Here is a 21,517-nt window from a genome sequence, read left to right as displayed (position 1 = left end):
TTATTGAGATGCACCTGCATGTATGTATATGTATATATATATATATATATATATAAAATCATGCTACTTTATTGTTTGCAAATTTCTATTGGGAGCAACTGTTACATTTTGAAATGTGACAGATGTAGTAAAATACTTGTGATCCCTTACTTGAGAATAAATTGGATTAAATAGGTTAAATAAATTAATTTCACTATACAAATACGTTGATTTTGATGTTCAGTGAGTGAACTTCATTAATTTCATGAATTGCACCTGCTGCTACTAGGGATCTTCTAAAACTACATATCCCATCATGCTCTAGTACGACGTGACACAGTGATGACGCAGTAGATCGTCGCGTAAATGAGTGGAAACGGCACCTGAATACAGTGGGAAAGGAAGTGTCGCTCCTTTATTGATAACATCTTTTTACCAAATACGTATGTGAGTAGTTTGGACGGCGACCTTCATCATTCTGAGCGGATTCAAAATCAACTCTTCTCCTGGAAGCAACGGTGGCAGGATTTTCCTCAGCTGGTTTGCTAGCAAGACCGCCTGACTGGACTCTCGCTATAAAAAAAAACAGAACTACCCAATCAGCCGCTTATTATTTTGCATTTCTAAACGAGTTATAACGGCAAGCGAAGTTTTAAACGCCTTATTTCTTGACTTAATTTAGCCGTAACCGTTTGACTGCTTTAATTTAACCGTAAAGCCACACTATTGTAGTCTGGCAGCTAACTGCACGCGCTCTAAATAATCTAACCGATAAATGTCTCCATGACAACGTGTGTGTTGTAGCTTTGAGCATCAATGTTACACATCTGAGTATGTAACATGTTTACTCCGTGCTAAAGAGGATGTTTATACATCACAACCTGCTGACAGATAGTAGGTAGCTCACAGCTGGATGGCGACGCATCGAGGTCCAGTATGAAACACGATACATCTGCGCTTCACTAACCGTGACTGGAGGCTCATAAGAGAGCCTTCATTATGTGCGATAGCTGTGTCATCGTCCTGTCGATCACCTCCACTACCCGAGACTGAGATTTAGTGGCTCTTTTAAACACTCGTGATCTAGTTAGTGTTGCGCAATGGCGGGTGTTGGGGTCAGTGTGCTTTCGCCGGGTCAGCTGCCGTCTGCATCCTCCAACTCCTCACCCACTGATCCTAATGCCCGGGGTTGCTCCAGCGGGGACTTCATGGACACCTTCGGCATCTTCCTGCAGGGCCTGCTGGGAGTGGTGGCCTTTAGTACCCTTATGTGTAAGTATAGGGTTACTGTCTTCATGTAATGAAAATTCTGTTTTCTGAATGCATGTTGTAGATAGTGTTGGGTGTGATGCATTTACTAAGCATTAATGCATTAATAACTAATTAGTTATTGCAATTCAATTACTTTTCCCTTGAAAAGTAAAGTAAGAGATTACTCTTAAATTTTCTGTGATTTAATTAGTTGTGATGTAATTGCATTAAATACTGTATAGACTATAGAACAATTCTAGCGAATTAAACATTAAAACTTTACGTCTAATGTTAAAATGTTTTAATGAAACCTTTTCCCTTTAAATACTTTGGACAGTTCAAGAATAATTTATATATATATATATATATATATATATGTACATTTATAACACAATGGCCTGGTTTCACAGACAGGACTTAGCCTAAATAAAGATTATGCCTTAGTTCAATTAGGATATTTGAGTAGCTTTTATAAAGGTTCACTAGAGAAAAAACATTACTGGTGTGCATTTTGAGACAAAATAATGGCACTGACATATTTTAAGATTTGCCAGTACAAATTTCTTTCAGTTAAAACAGCTCAAACATGCATTTTAGTCTGGAACTAGCTTAAGCCTTGTTTGTGAAACTGGGGGAAGATGTTGTGTTTTATGACATTGGACATAAATTACAACAACAACAACAATAAAAAAAAATTTAAGACAGGTGTGTGAGCGTTTCCAATACAATGACTGAGGGAGTAATGGCAAATTTGACATCTTTCTTTCTTCTAAACCAACCTAATCAATCTCTTAGGCCTGGTTTCACAAACAGGGCTTAGATTAAGCCAGGATTATGCCTTAGTTCAATTAGGACTTTTAATATTTAGTATTTATAAATGTGACTTAGAAAAAAACATTACCGGTGTGCATCTTGAGACAAAACAATGGCACTGACATATTTTAAGATATGTCAGTGCAAGTTGCTTTCAGTTAAGACGTGCATTTTAGGGTCTGTTCACACTTTTGGTTTGGTTCGCTTGGCTCGTTTGGTGTGTCCCTCCGTCACACATACAAACGATCTGCTGCGTACCGAACTGTGATGGGCAACAGACTATGACAAGAAAAAATCTATATATGCGTGAGCATTCTGTCCTTTTTAGGGTCTCTTCTTCCTGTTTTTGGTTCGTTTACATGTCTTTGGTCTATGTTGCGTTCATATATCATTCGAACCGCACCGGAGTTTGTTTGAAAGTGGACAGAGACCCATCTTTTCAGCGGTCTCGGTCCGCTTGTTTGGTGTGCACCAGGGTTTGGATGGCAGCGTTCACACATGTGAACCGCACTAATAAAGCAATCGAACCAGGGTTCATTTTAATTGAACCAAACATGCCAAGTGTGAACGCACCCTTAGTCTGGGACTAAGCTTAAGCCTGGTCTGTGAAACTGGGGATCAATGTTTTTTCCTCTTTTGGGAAGCCATAGAAATGCTATCGTGGATTTTTTTTCTTTTGCTATTGGGGCAAATGGGAACGCAAAAATTATATTTGTTGTCGTTTGTTCACCACCACCATTGAAGTTAACCCAACTTCTGCTTCTGAGAACCCTGGGAATGTGAAAAGGGTGCGTCAACAACTGATGCATAGGACAAGTCCTCGCCCTACTTTTTCTGATAATCCGTTACAATTGGATGTAAGAAAAGATCTGTTTCTACTTCCATTTTAATCATGACTTTAAAGGGACTTCCATCAGTTCAATTTGACTCATTGAAGACTTGAAGGTTTGGTTCCAGAGGCAGGCAGGTCAGGGCATGTCAGTGAGTTATGCAGCGCTGACACAGTGATTTAATTAAAGAGTGTGTGTGAGCACATTTACAGGGTACATAACAAACCCCATATTGGATTTTCTTTGGCTTCTGATTGGCCATACCCTCTCAGATGGGTTCTTAAGCTGTGTAGGACATTCACAGACCCCTTTGGACTCTCATTGACATGAAAGAACCTAAGAAGACTAAAGGGCTGCCTGTACCAAGAACAATAACTATAACCATAAAGTTTTAAAAATCACTCTAAAAACTCTTAGTTAGAACAGTGGAGTCAAAACTACAACTAAAACAATAACGACACAGAGAAAAGATGATATTGAGATTTCTAAGCACTAAGCGATTATAAACATTGGGTCTCCTCGTTGACTAATAATTGCATGGATTATTTTATTTTGATTTGATTATTTCATTTTAATTTGATTATTTCTACACACAGGAAAAATTCGAATGAAAAAAGTCCACCTAATTCACATGTTCGTATGCACATAAGTTTGTGCTTTAACTTGTTCTAATGGTAACAAATTCGGCATATTCTAAATTCTAAATCCTTCGTTCATATATGGAGCACAAATTACGATAATTTTGATGAAGTCTGTGAGCTATCTGGCCTCCGATAGACTGTAACACAGTGACCAATTTCAAGGCACAGAAAGGTAGTAAACTCATCATTAAAATAGTCCATGTGACTACAGTGATTCAACCTTAAAGGAATAGTTCACTTTCATATAAAATTTTCCTGATAATTTACTCACCCCCATGTCATCCAAGATGTTCATGTCTTTCTTTCTTCAGTCGAAAAGAAATTAAGGTTTTTGATGAAACATTCCAGGATTATTCTCCTTATAGTGGACTTCAATGGCCTTATGCTGTATGTCCTACACCTTCCCTATTCTACTTACGGAAAAAATGTAACTGGCGCTGCGTTCGTTCCGTAAGTAGAATAGGGAAGGCGTAGGACATACAGCGTAAGCTTTTTGAAGAATATGAAAGTACGGTTTTGGCGGAAGCACTTGGAAGGCGATCATTTGTTTATATAAATATATATAAATTTTTTTTCAAAAATGACCGATCGTTTCGCTAGATAAGACCCTTATTCCTTGTCTGGTATCGTTTAAAGCCCTTTGAAGCTGCACTGAAACTATAATTTTGACCTTCAACCGTTTGGAGGCCATTGAAGTCCATTATAAGGAGAATAATCCTGGAATGTTTTCATCAAAAACCTTAATTTCTTTTCGACTGAAGAAAGAAAGACATGAACATCTTGGATGACATGGGGGTGAGTAAATTATCAGGAAAATTTTATATGAAAGTGAACTAATCCTTTAATGTTATGAAGCGGCGAGAACCTTTCTGGGCCTTGAAAGTGGTCATGGTGTTGCAGTCTATCGGAGGTCAGACAGCTCTCGGATTTGATAAAAAATATCTTAATTTGTGTTCCAAAGATAAATGAAGGTCTTGCAGGTTTGGAGCGATGTGAGGGTGAGTAATTAATGACAGAATTTTCATTTTTGGTTGAATTAACCTTTAATAACTCAATAGACCTGATAAAAACATAAATTACAACAGCAGTCCAATAGAACGGAGTAAATTAGACATATACAGATGTGTGAAATTTTAAGTTGCATGTCATCTACTCTCAGTGGTTATGCAAACTTTATTGTAAAGAGTTGGAGATGGTGTTCAGGAGACGCGCAGTTAATAGCTGTACACAAACAAACAGCCATTGTGTTAAACAGGCTGTCCTTTATTTGTGTGAACCATTGGGTCACGTTTGGCAACTAGGGTGGCTGCACTAGCGGTTTCCACTGCTCAAAAAAACAGCAATTCTCACTTCTTTAAAAGCAACCCTTGCAAGCAACTGCAGTCATTTTACTGTCTGATGCCACTTATGATGCTATGTTTTTGTTGTCAGAATAGTATATTTAAAACTTTAAAATTCAGTTCATACTCCTCTACTATGATGAGCTTGATTTTTTTTTCTTTTTTTTTTTCTAATTTCTTTAATTAAAATGTAATTGCCATAATATCTTATTATTTCTTAGAAGAAAATAGAATTAGAATTCAATTCATTTTTTACAGGTTTGTTTTTGCATTTGAATGTAGGAAGCTCTTTAAACCCATGATGAAGCAGTTCCTCATTCTTCTCTTCCCCTTTCGAAATGTTAATGTTATGCATCATTTATTGACCTGTGTTTTTGTTGCACTATATCAGAGAGAGCCAGCAAAGAGTTTTTAGAATCAACACTACTCTGATGTGGCAGATGTTATTGATGACCACATTTTTCCTGCTACCAATATGAAAGCTTCTGTTTCCTCTCCACAGTGAAACGCTTCAGGGAGCCCAAGCACGAACGGAGACCCTGGAGAATTTGGTAAACCGCCATTTTGTGTCATTAGCAAGCACTAGATTCTTAAACACATGCACGGTCAATGCTGCACTCCACTGACCTGAGATTCATCTAGCGGCCCTCTGTAGCCTTTAACGGTGAGTTCTAACCAGGTCTCCTTCCTCTCACCGCCCCCTCCTCCCCTTCACCTCTCTCAGGTTTCTGGACACCTCCAAACAGGCCATAGGGATGCTGTTTATTCACTTTGCCAATGTCTACCTGTCTGACCTCACAGAGGAGGACCCATGTTCACTGTGAGTCTGTGTGCGCGTCGTTGTAAATGTTCCCCCCACACATCGTTGTACTTCCCACAGTGTTTTGTGTCTGTGATTTTTACATATTTATAATCGTCTGTGCTCAGTAACCCAACTCTCTGTGTGGTTTCCATAGATATCTAATCAACTTCCTGTTGGATGCAACACTGGGCATGCTGGTGATCTATGGCGGCGTGAAGGCGGTTAGCGCTGTGGTTGAATGGAGACAGTGGGATTCGCTGCGTTTTGGAGAATATGGTATGAGCCTTAACATCAGTTGTTTGGAGTAAATTAAAAGTCCAGTGGGAACCGTGATTTCATTATGGACTTGACACTTCCACTGAGCTTCTTTATGTGAATGTGGCCTCGTATACAGAGAACGGGCCTCAGACTCATGGATGAGAAATTGAGTCAGTCCTTTTATTTCTAAGCATTGTCCGATTTGAGTTCACTGAACGAAACTCATTTGGAATTATGATAGAAATCTTGTTCTTCACAGACTATGATGACTGTCTGAAACCAAATAATCTGTCTAATCAGTGACTTTAACAGGCAGCGTTTTTTTGTAAAGGCACTATAATCTCATGATCTTGAACTAATTTAGATGAGCTTTAGAGGAAACCAAGGGACTACTGAAGACTGAAATGCTGATTTGTTGGTAGAAAATATGTATAAATTAAATTACTTTTTTCAAACAACCAATTACAACACCATTTTCTTTTTTTTTTTTCTTCTTTTTTTGACCAACAACTGAACTGCACATACAAGGTTGTGGGATCTCATAGGCAGTGAGATACATTTATGATGATTTATGAAGAAATTCACGTTTTAAAGCGGTGATTCTTAACTTTTTACTCCAAGGCCCCCCATTTCTCACAATATTCAAAGGCCCTGTGACTTTCTAGTCTTTGTGATTTACTTGTTTGTACTAGATCAAAGGATTAGTTCACTTCAGAATTCAAATTTCCTGATAATTTACTCACCCTTATGTCAACCAAGATGTTTTTCTTTCTTTCTTTCTTGAGTCAAAAAGAAATTAAGGTTTTTGAGGAAAACATTCCAGGATTTTTCTCCATATAGTGGACTTCAACGGTTACCAGCGGGTTGAAGGTCCAAGTTGCAGTTTCAGTCCAGCTTCAAAGGGCTCTACATTATTCGCAACCGAGGAATAAGGGTCTTATCTAGTGAAACGATTTTTTTTTTTTTTTTTCCCTCAAAAAAATTATATACTTTTTAACCACAAATGCTCATCTATCTTGCACTAGCTCTGCGATGCACCACACATTACGTAATCACTTTGGAAAGGTCACGTGTGACGTAGGCAGAAGCACCAAGGAAGTGTCTACAAAGCGAACATGCAAAGACTAAGTCAAACGCCCTTTACAAAAAAAGGTAAAACAAAACTGTTAGACGATTTTTAATTTGTAATTAAGAGAAAATGAGATGGAGTTTTTCACTCTACCATGGTACTTACGCCGATGTCACGCGTTACCGTTCCAACTTAATTACGTAATGCGTGGTGCATCGCAGAGCTAGTGCAAGTTGAGCATTTGTGGATAAAGTATCTAATTTTTTTTTTTTTGTAAGAAAATGACCAATCGTTTCGTTAGATAAGAGCCTTATTCCTCGACTGGGATCGTGTAGAGCCCTTTGAAGCTGCACTGAAACTGCACTTTGGACCTTCAACACGTTGGTAACCGTTGAAGTCCACTATATGGAGAAAAATCCTGGAATGTTTTCCTCAAAAACCTTAATTTCTTTTTGACTGAAGAAAAAAAATCATAAACATCTTGGATGACATTGGGGTGAGTGAATTGTTAGGAAATTTTAATTCTGTAGTCTGTAACTTTTTGTATTTAAAATTTATATAATAAGTGAGTATATTAAGAAAACAATAAGAAATTTTATTTTAAATCATTTTAGGTCATCTTGAGGCCCCCTTGAAAGAACCACAATTTTAAAGTGTTGTATTGTTTGTAATGCTTGCATGTAGGTGAGCCGGTTCAGTGCAGCGCCTGGGCAGGTCAGTGCGCTCTCTACATCCTCATCATAATGTTTGAGAAGGTCATGATCATGCTGGTCCTCCTCATCCCACAATGGAAGAAGGTCAGTCAGGTGTTCAAATTCTAATGGTTTGTGGTTCATGTTGAGAGCTTACTGACATATCTAAAGAAATGTATTACCATCACATATCATTATAGTACTGATTTATTAACTTGCAGTTAAATGAATATCCCACCCAAAAATCTCTGAATCATTGTAAACAAATTGTGGTCTCTGTAATTTATCCTGATTATCATGTATTTGGTTGGTGTTTGTGTGTGTTGGACAGCTGGCTACACTCAACCCCATAACCAACCCTCATCTGGAGTTGGCTATTGTCATGCTAATCGTCCCGTTTTTCGTGAATGTAAGTGACAATCGCCCTTCATGTTTCACTACTGTTTAAAAGTTTTAGGCGAGTAAGATGTTAGAAAGAAGTCTCTTATGCTCACCACAGCTGCATTTACTTGATCAAAAATATGGTAATTGTGAAATATTATTACAATTCGAAATAACTGTTTCTAAATTGATATGTTTTAAAATGTCAATCCTGTAATGTCAAAGCTGAATTTTCAGCATCATTACTCTTCAGTGTAACATAATCCTTCAGAAATCATTCTAATATGCTGATTTGGTGCTCAAGAAACATTTTTTATCAGTGGTAGAAACAGTTGTGCTTTAAGGATTCTTTAATGAATAACAGCATTTATTTGAAATGAAAATCTTTTGTAACATTATAAATGTCTTTACTGTCACTGATCAATTTAATGCATGTAGCTGAATAAAATTATTTTCTTGAATGGCAATGTCATCCTTACATTGGTAATTTTAATGATATTGTAGTGTTTTGTATATATTTATGCTATGTATTTGTACATAACCATATCAATATTTTTCCTCACTGATTGTTTCTTGGGTAGAGAAATATTGGCAGCCTTCTCATAACAATTCATCAAATCTATGACAGGTAGATCTGTCTATGTTTTAACACATCTGTTTATTTAAACATTTGCCTCTGTGTGTGTATATCCAGGCTCTGATGTTCTGGGTGGTGGATAACTTCCTAATGAAGAAGGGCAGAACAAAAGCCAAGCTGGAAGCAGAAGACGACCCTCGCGGCAACAGCAAAGTGCGCTACAGACGGGCAATGTCACATGATGACTCTGAATCAGAAGTAAGTTGATACCAATACCTTGATACCTTGCTGAACCAATTTGAAGTGATAGAAATGAGGAAAAAATTACTACCAGCTGTTAATTGAATAAAACTTTAATTAAATTAACAAAATAATTTGTGACATTAGCACCAACAACGTGATCTGGTCCAAATGATTCAATCAGTTTGACCCGGGTCACACTCAGAGGTTTTGTAACTGTCGCATTTCTATTAGACCTTAGATGATTTGTATGTTTTAAACACAGAGTACTAGAAATTTGCACAAAATAAATCACAACTGATGACAAATTAGAACATTTAAATGGAATGTATAAAACTGTCAAAACAAAAGTCTGGACAAGGGAGATCTGATACTTTTACTGCTTCTCAGATATCTTTGAATGACAGCATTCATACTTGGGGTTTTCTCTGACCTACAGTGCCAAATTCAAAATCATTCCTCTACCCATGTCTTAGATGGTACATCCCTTTTTCACATAGTATATATGCATGACCATTACATGTGTAGGACTGTTCCTCACTCTTTCCCAACACTTCAGACCTATATGTAACCATGGGAAGTCAGTAAGTTTACAATCTAATGAAGCAGTTGTGCCTTCAAGAATGGGTTACACAGACCACAAAACATCCAGTAATGAACTCTGGGAACACTTGATTTTCAAAGGAAGACAGATTACCTTGATAATTGGAGGATTAACAGAACTCAGAATGTGGTTTCCTGATATTTTCTTGCTACTAACTTTTTCAACACCTGTCAATAGTGATAGATTTGACACAAGGCAAGTCATTTGAGCAGGAAACTTGACAGTGAGAACAGCAGTCACTTTAGTGTAGCATTTCCATCCACACACCATGTAGGTGTCAAATATTATAGTCAAGTGATTGTAGTCCATCTTTCTCACTTGTAAAGGGATGAGCAGCTCAGTCAGAATGCAATTGAGAATGTTACCTATTTTACATATTCATGTTTGCAAGGAGTATTCCACTTTTTAGGATGAAATGTCATCACCTGCTTGTTTTTAAAGATGATGATTAGCTGAACTGTCTTTGTTTAGCGCTCTTCCTCTTCTGCTGGTCAGATCCTGTTCTCCGCAGATGACGAAATGGAGGATTCAGATGGTGACGACGATATACGAAGAATCATAGGGCTCAAGCCTGTTAAGAAAAAGAAGCACCGTCTTGGTATTCCAGTTTGAATTCAAATCGATTTGGACTTGGGGTCATGGGAACGAGGGAGGCCTCAACTCATTTACCAGAGCACAGATCAGCAAGTGAGGGGCATAATGACTAAGTCTATGAATTGTGGGGTAACGGACCCAGGCTCCAGTAAACACACACGAGAGGACCCTCCTGACATTACCAGAAAGATTTTTGCTATTCTATGCCACAGATGATTGAGGGATCAATCATCTGACCAGCCTATTGGGAGATGATCGGACCATATTTTCACTTTTTTTTTTGCACATTCATAATTCTGCTTAAACATCATGTGGTTCTGCAGTGGATATACAACCCAGCTACATCTCCTTGCATCTGTCTAACATTTGAACTGATAAAAAAAAAAAAAAAAATCAGTCTAAACCTATACAAATAACATGCTGATGTTGTTCTGCTGAGATAAGTACCTTTAACTGTATGCATGTGATTGATCACACTTGGGCGAACTGTTCAAGGTCACTCATAGTCGGTTCCTAAACGTGTTTGTAAGCGTGGCTGCAGCAGAAAATTTTGTGCACGTCAGCAGTGTTATGAGCTGGTATTATAATACAGTTGGTACGGTCTTGCAATGTGTGTTTTTAACCATTAGGCAGCAGCCAAATTGACAAGGTACAAAATTCCAGGGGTGGCTGTTTCATAACACTAATCTAATGGCTTGTCTTGCTGTTTGGTTTTTGAAAGAGTATCTGCCTCAATTCAGTGTGTTTCTGTGTTTTTTCTGCCATTAATGTTTTCCCTGTATTTGTTTTTTTTTTCTCTTTTTTTTTTGTGGCCTATTAAAGGGACAGTTCACCCAGAAATTAAAGTCATTTAATGCAATGCAAATTATATTTTGAATAATGTTGCAGTCCAAAAATGTCATTGAGTTCCATTGTATAAACGCACACAAAAAAGGTTTTTTTTTTTTTTTTTTTTTTCAAAATGTCTTGTTTCACAGAAGAGTGAAAGTCATAGAGGTTTGGAAGTAAATGAGGGTGACTAATCTATTATGATTTTCATTTTTGGGTGAAGTGTCCTTTTAAATTTTCATTTTTGCTACTTATTGCAGGGAAGGTGCTATGTTACAGGACGTAACCTCTTACACAGTTTGGTGTTGCATTGTTGTCTCTTTGTGTGCGGTATTACCTTCGTTGTTTTTTTTTTTTTTGTCTTTAAGCATTACCCCTGCACCTCTACTTAATATTTAGCAGTTAAACGCTAAACCAGTGGGTCTTTCTTCCAAATACTTTCTCATCCACTCTCACGCTTTTCTGCTCTATGGAGCATTTGATTTTATTCCAACACTAAAGCACAGATATTTGGAGAATAATGCATTGCAACCTGCATTCTCTGCAGAAATTTTAAACAGACTGTCATCTGTCAGATTATTTGTAATCTTTAATGTGAAGAGGAAGATGCCTGTAGGTTTAGAGTTGGAGTAAATGAAATTGGGAGTACAGGACCAATTGTCTTATTGTTTGTATTGTCTAACTGACATTTAATGGACCAAGTTTGTGGGAGTAATATGTTTGCACACAGTTTGTGTTTTACAGGGATGAATTGAAAGTGGGTTTCTGGTCAAGCCTGCTGGATGAACATGATTACTGATAAGGATTTTGTCTAGGTGGAAATGTAACTGCCTTTCCCTCTCCAGGTTTGAATCTGACTATTATTAGAGAGTGATCTTGGTTACGGTTGCAAGAGAATGAAATAAATTGGATGTGGAGAGGGGTTTTAAGTACTAAACAATATTAGATGATTTAGAGTTACTGACAAATCATGAACTTATGTATGCTTTTTCAATAAACAAGTGTAAAATCAGCTATTTGTGTGTTTTTATGATCTGCAACTTTGACATGCATTAAAACCAAAAATAAATAGTTTAACAAAAATTCTAATTGTATTAGGATAGGGAAGTCCACAATACAAAACAATAATAAAAAAAAAAAAAAAAAAAAAACAGTTGGAATTGCTCTGGGAAAGATTCTTCCAGCTGATGAACTACAAAAACATTGACAGCCAATCAGAATTCACCTGAGCTCAAGCATTTAAAGTGGCAGACATGGTAACTGCTGTGCTCTTCATATTAAACAAAGTTAATGTATATTAGTGTGGATACTAAAATGGTTATAGTTATTCTTGGTGTGAACGGACCTTTAATCATATTCTGGATTTAACTTACTTTATATCTTCCTCCTGAATGATATCAGGCACGTGGGTATCATCTGTTGGTTCCTCTGAGCTGTATGATGTCCCCTCTGAGAAATCCTCCATTCGTGGCCTTTTAATTGGTGTTAATGTGAATGAAGATTCGGATTTGACTGGAAAGTCTTCATCAGAGCAGGACACACTAGCACAGTTACTCACAAGCGGTTTGACTTGAATTGCTGATATTAAACCACACAAAAGGGAAAAATCAAACCGGTGAACCACAATGCAAAACTTAATTCACAAGTGAACTTCTAATTAAAATGTTACCTTTACTCCTCCGTTTTGGCTTTTTTTGGGTGAGTACTGCTTGGACCGCCACACTCTTCAAAACCGGAGCATTACATTGGCAGCCCACCTCTCGTGTCATTGGCTGTTGGAGAGATGCAGCAGTATAGCAATAAGGCAATGCAAACATTCTTCTAAAGCTCTTTTGTTGTTAGCAAGCAACATAACCGTGAACCATGGACATTTTAAAGTTTACGACCTACTGAAGCATTATTTGAATAAGCTACCATTGCACTTTTGTCTATTATTGTGGTACATCCGATTTTAGATTTACCAACTTTCTTTCTTTAGATATTTTGAGAAATGTTCCAGTCTTTTTTGGTCCATATAATGGAAGTCAATGGTAACCAAAGCTGTTTGGTTATCAACATTATTAAAAACACCTTCTTTCGTGTTCAGCAGAAGAAAGAAAGTCATACAGGTTTGTAAAATCATGAAGGCGAGTATGTAAACAATGAAAGAAATTCCATTTTTGGTGAACTGTCGCTTTAAAGACATAACGAACGTGATTGGTCGTTCTATATGTCAGTCAGACTGCCACTTCCGGTCTAAGTGGGCGGTTTTTCGATAGAATAAACGGCGATGTTGACCAAGCGTAACTACTCACCTTCACACTCGGTGTTGGACCAACGGTGTATATCGTCGGGATAGCCGTATCTATCAGGTTCAGAAAGTCAGCGAAGCCCATTTGGTACTGCTGTAAATTTGTGAAGCATGCTGGGGCGAAATGGCTCGCACACAAACGCGAGCTATCCGATATTCCTCCTTCCTCAAAATGCAAAAATTCAAGCCAGCGGGCTCGCAACCACTGTAGTTTGGGGAAAGGGAACAATGTATTGTGCGGATAACAACCCAAAACGCACCTTTTCACCATATCTGTCGCTGGCTATGCTCTCTCACTCAGTGCTTGGAAATCCGACGCTTGTGACGCGAACAGGTTCTTTTCGACTTCGTTTCAAAGAATCGGTTCGAAAGATCCGGTTCAAAAGACTGTTACGTCACTGAGCAGAGCAGGCAAGAAAGGCGGAGAGCTTGATGATTGTATTTTGATCTTAATGTAATGCCTCAAACTTCTGAAGACAATACTTACTCGTGCGGGAGGGGAAGCGCCTACAGTGTACATAGAGGGAACGGCCGTGTCTGCTAATGTAAGGTAGCATGTTATCCCCGCAGTAACCATCCCCAAATTGGTGAAGGATTCATCAGAGAAATGCCTGTCACAAAGCCGCGAGCTGGCACAAATAGCCCCCTCTTCGAAATGTATAAACTCCAGCCACTTCCTTCGTAACCAGTTTGTGGTTGGGAAACAAAATAATGTCCGTGCGTTAGAACAGCCAAATACACAGCGACGAACCATGATTAGTGAAGAGAAGCGAGATCATTTAGTGGGAAGGACATTGTCGTTCTAGAGAGCATCTGATTGGACAAAAACGTGTGTAGTGCTGGATGACTCATCAATATTTTGCTCCGTTTTTCCTGGAATAGGAAAAGACTAATTTTTAAACCTGTTACTCCCAGAGGGGTCATTTAGATATAGAACGCAAAGAGTTGATCATACAAACACAGACAATGGGGTAAATGAAAAATGGTATGGTACTGAAATGCTATGGTTCCAACTGCGTTTATTTGATTAAAAATGCAGTAAAGACAGTATCAGTATTGTTACATATTACAATTTATAATAATAATATTCTATATTAATATTTTAAATTATTACTACTAGTAGTAATGTTTAAAAACAGCTGTGCTGCTTAATATATTTGAGGAAAATCATAGCCAGTTAGGTCAAAAGTAACCTAAAAGTAATCAGATTATATTACCTTAAATGTGTAATGTAATGGATAACATTACTAACTACAATTTTTGTCATGTAATTTGGAATCAGTAACAGATTACAATTTGTAAGTAATTACCCAGCACTGTTTTCCCAGCACTTGAATCTTTAATGAAACAGAGTAACAGCAACACGTCAACTGACTTTCAAAAAAATAAACTTTTTTTTTTTTTAAGTTAGAATGGCAGAAAGTTTTTAGATAATCATAAAAATTCGATTTGCTATTGTTTGAGCTTAAAAAGGCATAATTTGCAGGTGTGACATGTCCCCACCACTTTTTGAAACATTTTGCAGCACAGATGTACTGTTTTGTGTGCGCAGCGCAAACACCCAAAGCGCTCACATCTGTGCATCACAGATGTCAAATAATACAATTAATTCTCTATCACCTCTCCTTGCACCTAAACGGACAAATTCACACAATTTTTTCTCAAAATGCCTGTCTTTGTGAGTATCAAGGTAAACATAGTCGGTTATGGTAAGCAGTAGAGAAAGAACTTATGTGTATCATTATTGGATCTGCATTAGTCTTAAAGTGACAGCAACCTAATATTCCTGCAGCTGTCTTGCATTTTGATTAACAATAAAAACACAAAGACAGAAAATCTCTCCCTGCTCTTCACTGAATAACATTTTTGTAACTTTAATAAGGATTAATCTTTAATTTGTACTGTGAAGATTATATGCAGTGTTATTTTACATTTGATTACTTTATTCAATTTCTGTACCTGAAAACTACTGTTAGACCTACCTGAAAAACCTTAAAAGCATTATTTCATTTGTATGTTTGTTCTATTGTATTTATGTATTTGTGCTATTGCTTGTAGTTTAATTATTTGTTCTTTTTTTTTTTTTATTAATGACTGTTTACTTGTCTTTAATAATCTTTGAAATTTATATTAGTAGTTTTGACTGTGGTATCGAAAATGGAATCGAGAACTGTTCAATTTCACAGGTATCTAAAATATTGAGTGTTATAACCTTATTTATTACAATACATGGATCAAAAACAATAACTATTTTATTTCTTTATTACTTTTTTTTTGTGGTGGAGCCAGTGAAAATTTAATCATTGAATTCACTGAATCGAGATCTTGTGAATCAGAATCAGATCGAAACGGGACATCTGAACTGATACCCAGCCCTAATGGTTATGGAGTTATCAGCTAAAACAAAGTTGCTTCTTATTTCACAAAAATTGGTACTCATACATTTTCACAAGATGTACAAAATATCCATTTTTGTAACGGTACGCCATTTTGATGTTATTAGCATTGCAAATTAATTGGCTGCTGGAGGCCATGTTTTCTAATGTATCCAAGTCACAGAGGATCTGGCCGTCCACCAAAGATGCATACCAACTTTCAACTTCACAGATCATCTTTACAGAGTAATAATTGTTCTTTAGTTGTAGCGCCCCCTTTTGGCAGAATTGTATAAAACTGGGTGTGCATCCTCAGAACGTCCTGTTGTCTATGTAAATTCAGCTTTGCCATCACAGGAATAAATTACATTATAAGATATTGCCTATTCAAATATAAAACAGTTATTTTAAATTGTAATAATATTTCACAATGTTACTGTTTTTACAGTATTTTTGATTAAATAAATGCAGCACAGTGAGCATAAGAGACTTCTTTCAAAATCGTTTAAAAAAATCTTTCTGACCCCAAACATTTAAAAAGTAGTGTACAACCACAATGACTGAAGTGAAAACAGTTTCTGAATATCTATTTTTATTGGCGCACACATGGTGATGTACCCGACTCATTCACAAAGGCTGACTCACCACCCCAGAAAAGTGTGTAGTAGTGATTTGGTTATATAATCTCGGTGGTATGTTAACATCTCCAGCATCATGCACATTTGTCACTACCAATTTATTTATTTACTTTATTAAGCATTACAGTTATGAATTATATTGGTTAGTGTTATAAAACAATTTAGTTCAGATTGATGTACAGTGTTGACAGTATCAGCTGTCAAAAATTGCCTTATTCTCACATTTACATCTGCAATGCTTTGATTTTAACTTGTAGCAACAAAATATATTTAAACATATGATACATCAATGAAGCAGGAATAGGAGAATGTTTTGTCTGTAATGTGTTCAGCTGTTCATAGTAGTCATACTCAGAAAGAGGCTTTCTGACACTGACTGCTGAGCTAATAATATATAATGATAAGAGAGAGGGGGGAGGGAGGCACGCTGAGCTGGTAACAAGGGTATAAAAGAGCCAGGACGAAAAGACAAAGTACACAACTTGTCCAGAAACCAGACCGCAACCATACAGAATGTCTCAGGTATGATGTCTTTACTCAGTGTTTAGATTAGAAATAAAAGTATATGATTGTGTAACAATTTAAGTGCTAACTACAGCAGACATTTCTCTTTTTAAAAATTATATTTCTATCAGCCAGAGGTCAAGAAGAAGAAGCGGCCAGTTGTAAAAGAGGAGGATCTGAAAGGAGCCCGCAGTAAACTGGGGCTGAAAGGAGAGGTCAAGAGCAAGACATATGAGGTCATGGTTGAGTGTGGTGAGTTTTCCGTCATCTCCGAGTTTTGATTGTAAATAGTAAACAAACTAGCTGTTATAGTTTTTATTAGATTAGGGATAGTCTTTTTGAAAATTATATATAAAAATCTGACACCTTTCAAATTCAGTCAGTAAAACTTTTACCATTTTTACCATTATTTTGATTACTGTACAAAGATTACAAGGTTTCAAAGCCTTGCTCTGGTATACTGTACTATTGCATTGTATAACACGATAATAATAATAATAATAATAATAATAAACAATTATTGCATACTATATAGTAGTATTGTTAGCATTGTTTTTGTTGTTGTATTATATTAATCTTTTGAATTCGCTTTTATTTTTATAGTTTGTTAATTTTAATTTTTTTTAGTAATCTCTTTGTGCTTTTGTCATTTTATTACTTTTTTTTATTGCAATTTGGGTTTAATTTTTGTTTTTGTTTTTCAGTTTTAGTCTTTATTTCCAGCTAATATTTCAAACTATATTTATATTTTATTTAAGCTTTATTTTAATTTACAGAAATGTTCCACTACAGTCAACAATTTTATCCCTTAAAAGCATCTTTAATAACCAAAATTAAATATTTAAATGTTTTTTTTCCCCTGTGAAAATTTCTTCACGCCTTAAAATAGCTTGAATTTAGCATACGTGGATGCATGAATATGCTAATTTTTCCCTGCCTCCACTCGCTTGGACTACCTGAATAATTATTGGTTTAATATTGGCAAATATTGGTTTAATTCAGCCATATATGTTTAAACCAAAAACTGATTCATTAAAAGATTCCACTGTTAAACACGATTATTTAAAAAATTTATCAGGTGAAAAAATGCTGGCTTCAGCAGGAAGGAACACCATGGATTAAACAACCTCGTAGCTCACCGACTGTTGCGCTCTATTGTGATTTGTTTTGCACTTCTCGGCCACCGTACTCTCTACAACGTCGGATACATGTGATTAGCATTTGGCTTTTTCAAACAGCTAATAATGTGTTGCTAATGTTATAAATACATTGTTCTCTTTCGCCATCTCCGAGTCAAACAGCTGCCTTCTAAAAATTATCATCCTTAGAAACGCTTTGAACATCATAGAAAGATATAATTGATCATAATAAACATCATACACATTTCATCCGCTATATTGCGCGAGGTACTACGTTTCAAAAATGGAAAGCGAGTAAAGCGCCTTTTGAATACACCACTGCTACATCATCTATTGTTGGCATGATAACGCTGGCTAAATTATTTGGCATTTGACACAGTAAACTGATAGAACACAAGAAAAAGAAACTTACCGGTGTATCTGCATGATGGTTGGTGCTGGCTGTGTCCCCAGAGTAAATTGATGGAATCGCGTTGGGCTTTAATATAAGTTTACTAGCAAAACCCAACTTAGTCATGATAAAGTTTTCAAAACAGTTCTCTGGGAAATGCCTGCTGCAAACATAGGTCCTCGATGGAAGTTTAGCAGGGACTCTACAATTATTCCCAAGAAACTGCACCCATTTAGATCGGAGTTTCTGATCATTTGGCAATATATGAAGGCTCACCATTTGTCCTTTCTGAGCTTTGCATCCGACAACAGAACACGTGTCAGCCATCAACATTAAAGTAGTGAAAAATATCAACAGAAAAAATATACCGGGAAAACCTGGCTTCTCTCGAGACCCCCTGTTTCACAGCAGTTAATAGCCCCGCCCCGCACGTTGACGTGCGGGCTATAAAACTTAATTTTCTCCACAGTTGGTCTTTAATACTTTTAGTTAACGACAATAACCCTGTTTTTATGTAATGCATACTTAAATATAAGAAAACGAATCTGTTTTTGTCTGTTGTAGAGCGCATGGGGAAGGTGGCGCCGTCTGTTTTCAGTGGAGTTCGGTCTGGAGGAGAGACGGTGCTTGAGAAACCCAAACCTCCAACAGGAAGCGTGTTTGGCAAATGATGAATCAAGTGCTGAATGGACAAATGCCCTGATAGCGCATAGATTTCGTTTTTAGCATCCACATCATGAATTAATCAACCATAATGTGGATATTTATGTTGCATATTTCCAACTAATAGTGTATGTTTTTATACTGTTTTATGTTGCTATATGTTTCTCTCAAATTGCACGTGCTAGTTTCTAGTATCATGTTTTCTATATAAAACATTTCTTAAATGTATCACTGAGTCGCCGAGTATGATTTCTCTGTCATGCCGTTTATGACCTGTCATTTCAAACTATGTGAGCAAATATTACATCACACAATAGTGGTTTAGTAAAAAAAAAAAAAAAGTGCTGCCTATGCAAATTTGGGGAAGGAGGATGGAGTACAAATGAAAATTGATGCTCATTAAAGGATTTAACCACACTAATAAGATTTCCTTGTCAAGTTGAAGGTAAAAATTATATATGGGTGATTGTTCATTATATCCATGAGACAGTTTCACATCATACTCTAATCTGAGTGTCATCAAAGAAGCAACTCCCACAACTGCACAACAGCCAGGGATATTCGCATCAGCTGGTGAAGTGACAAAACAGAATCCCGGCTGTAAATCAGTTTACCTGACATTTTACTTTCACCCAAAAATGAAAATTCTCTCATTTACTCACCTTCATGGCATCCCTGATGATTCTTTCTATACCTTTTTCTTACACACACCTATCATTTTACTTCAGAAGAAGATATTGATTCATCCAGGAGGGTCGTATAAATTACTGTCACAATTGCTGTGTGTGGTTTTTCAAACATCAACCGAGAAGCACCTATTCACTTGCATTATATGGACTCACAGAGATGGATTCTTTTCCTAAAATTTTTATCCCTTTAGTTTTTCTCAATTGCTTTGGCTCAATTCTTGAATGAGAAATCATTTTATTTTTTCAAAACAAGTTCAGATCTCTGAACAGTTAGTTTGAGTAGTTACATGAGCAATATGAAGATGTGTAAGAATGTGTGGTGGTGTTAGGGGAAGACATATCAGTGTGTAAAAATGAACAAGCAACTGAATTTTCAGTTTATATCGAACATTTCTACAAAAATAAATGTACTGTATACATACAAATGTTCACTTTCTTTTTGTGTACTATAGTATTGACTTTTCCCAGTAAATGTTTACCTACTGCTGAAATCTGTATCTAAAAAGCTCAGCTAAAGACTGTCAACAAAAATATATATATATTATATATAGAAACAATTTGTATATAACAACTATTTTCATGGTGAAAAACATCTAAACATTTTAGCCAGTATGGCTCACACAATGACAAAAACACTTATTTTGGTGGCATTGGCCAATTTACTGACAAAATAACTAGGTTTTTGGAGAGTTACTAGATTTTGCAGACATGCATTAGAGTTCTGATGTTCCAGCAAAAATGTTGTGACAATTGCACTTAGGTTAAGTCAAAGTGATTGAGAAAAACTGTAATGTCAGAAGGCCTGCAAACTTTGATACACATTCACTGAATGTTGTACAACTATAAAAATCTAAGGTTAAATTTAGGTTTATAAATGACAATCAATAAATGACCAAAGATAATATCATAAAAAATAGCTGAACTGTCCAAATGTGCCAAAGCAGACAACTGCAAATTCACGTCTGACTAAGGAAGAATGAAACTGTTATGAAGCGTTATAGTAACCAAAGAGGAAATACTACAATATATGCATCTACAATATACTTTTTCTAGTCCACAAATGCCTTGATACAAGTAAAAGACTTCATGAAAGGAATAAAAAAATATCCTGTTTAGCAGGTGCCTGTATTATGGTTCAACTTGGGATCGTGTTGACAGATGCAGCAGTAGATTTTCCACTTGACGAATAAACAAAACTGTTTTTCACATTATTTGTAATTGTTAGAATCATTATTGAACTGTGTGTATTTCACAGTTTAAGGGAGAGTTTTAACATGTGTTCATGTTGCACTTCGCAAGCCACATTATTTTGAGACATTTGTTTCAATGGAGTTTGATTACAGCGCTGGTTTATAGGCCTAGGCAGAGTTTCTATATAGCTATATTTATGGCTTATTTAGGTGAGGTGAGCAGCAGTATCACTGTGGTTATGCACTTATGAAGTGACATGTAATCGACTGTTTAATTATGCTGCTTATTCACAAAAATTGAGGGAAAATTAGGGTGCTGTACTTAAAGTCTTCACATCTCCAGTGGTTATAACTACAGCCTGTTTCATCATTCATATTGAAAGCAGGGTCATTACATTTTTTTAGGAGCATTTAAAGAGAAAACTGCAAGTTTTTCACATTACATTCAAGCTATGTATAATGAGATCACACCTTCCCTGGGAATCAAACTCCTGACCTTGCTAGTGTCATTCTTTACTTTTTGAGCTACATAAAATCGAGATTAAATAAAGTCTAGTGTTTATTTAGGGGCAGTCGTGGCCTAGCGAGAGTCATACTGGTAACCGAAGGTTGTGGGTTCGATTCTAAATACCGGCAGGAAATGACTGAGGTGCCCTTGAGCAAGGCACCTAACCCCCAATTGCTATTATTGAAATTGTGGAAAAATGCCTTCCCATGATCATTTACACTTTGGCTTTGA

General features: G+C 36.5%; 2 protein-coding genes and 1 long non-coding RNA gene across 4 annotated transcripts; 2 read left to right on the top strand and 1 right to left on the bottom strand.

Annotated features, from left to right (window-relative positions):
• The first annotated feature begins 307 nt into the window (after positions 1-307).
• Positions 308-11,911, top strand: stimate (STIM activating enhance). Of its 2 annotated transcripts, none has more exons than XM_051911639.1 (8): positions 308-1,251; positions 5,357-5,405; positions 5,579-5,674; positions 5,811-5,932; positions 7,668-7,780; positions 8,007-8,084; positions 8,751-8,891; positions 9,973-11,911. In XM_051911639.1, exons 1-8 carry the CDS (start codon positions 1,080-1,082, stop codon positions 10,087-10,089), a joined length of 888 nt encoding a protein of 295 aa, XP_051767599.1. In that variant the 5' UTR covers positions 308-1,079; the 3' UTR covers positions 10,090-11,911. The 2 variants fall into 2 exon arrangements, with proteins under 2 accessions (XP_051767599.1, XP_051767598.1); XM_051911638.1 differs by having other exon boundaries at positions 9,949-11,911.
• Positions 11,912-12,350: 439 nt separating this feature from the next.
• On the bottom strand, positions 12,351-13,670 carry LOC127522067 (uncharacterized). The gene is made up of 3 exons (XR_007932519.1): positions 13,194-13,670; positions 12,569-12,671; positions 12,351-12,477 (listed from the first exon to the last, which is right to left on the bottom strand). It is a non-coding gene; the product is annotated as an uncharacterized LOC127522067 (long non-coding RNA).
• A 1,810-nt stretch (positions 13,671-15,480) lies between these two features.
• mustn1b (musculoskeletal, embryonic nuclear protein 1b) lies at positions 15,481-19,127 on the top strand. Its single transcript, XM_051911640.1, has 3 exons — positions 15,481-16,724; positions 16,838-16,958; positions 18,801-19,127. The coding sequence occupies exons 1-3, from the start codon at positions 16,716-16,718 to the stop codon at positions 18,905-18,907; spliced, it is 237 nt and encodes a 78-aa protein (XP_051767600.1). The 5' UTR covers positions 15,481-16,715; the 3' UTR covers positions 18,908-19,127.
• The last annotated feature ends 2,390 nt before the right edge of the window (positions 19,128-21,517 follow it).

Source organism: Ctenopharyngodon idella, chromosome 11, assembly GCF_019924925.1.
Source record: "Ctenopharyngodon idella isolate HZGC_01 chromosome 11, HZGC01, whole genome shotgun sequence".
Taxonomy (NCBI): Eukaryota; Metazoa; Chordata; class Actinopteri; order Cypriniformes; family Xenocyprididae; genus Ctenopharyngodon; species Ctenopharyngodon idella.
The sequence above is the reverse complement of the archived record's forward strand: the minus strand, read 5'-3'. Positions and strand labels throughout refer to the sequence as shown.

What these genes read in the sequence shown, in the direction of transcription:
- stimate (XM_051911638.1), top strand. Translation starts at nt 1,080, where the DNA reads ATGGCGGGTGTTGGGGTCAGTGTGCTTTCGCCGGGTCAGCTGCCGTCT. An exon ending in GCTGCGTTTTGGAGAATATG is followed by an intron (nt 5,933 to 7,667) that starts GTATGAGCCTTA and finishes GCTTGCATGTAG; the next exon opens with GTGAGCCGGTTCAGTGCAGC. An exon ending in ATGATGACTCTGAATCAGAA is followed by an intron (nt 8,892 to 9,948) that starts GTAAGTTGATAC and finishes GTCTTTGTTTAG; the next exon opens with CGCTCTTCCTCTTCTGCTGG.
- mustn1b (XM_051911640.1), top strand. An exon ending in TGAGGTCATGGTTGAGTGTG is followed by an intron (nt 16,959 to 18,800) that starts GTGAGTTTTCCG and finishes TGTCTGTTGTAG; the next exon opens with AGCGCATGGGGAAGGTGGCG.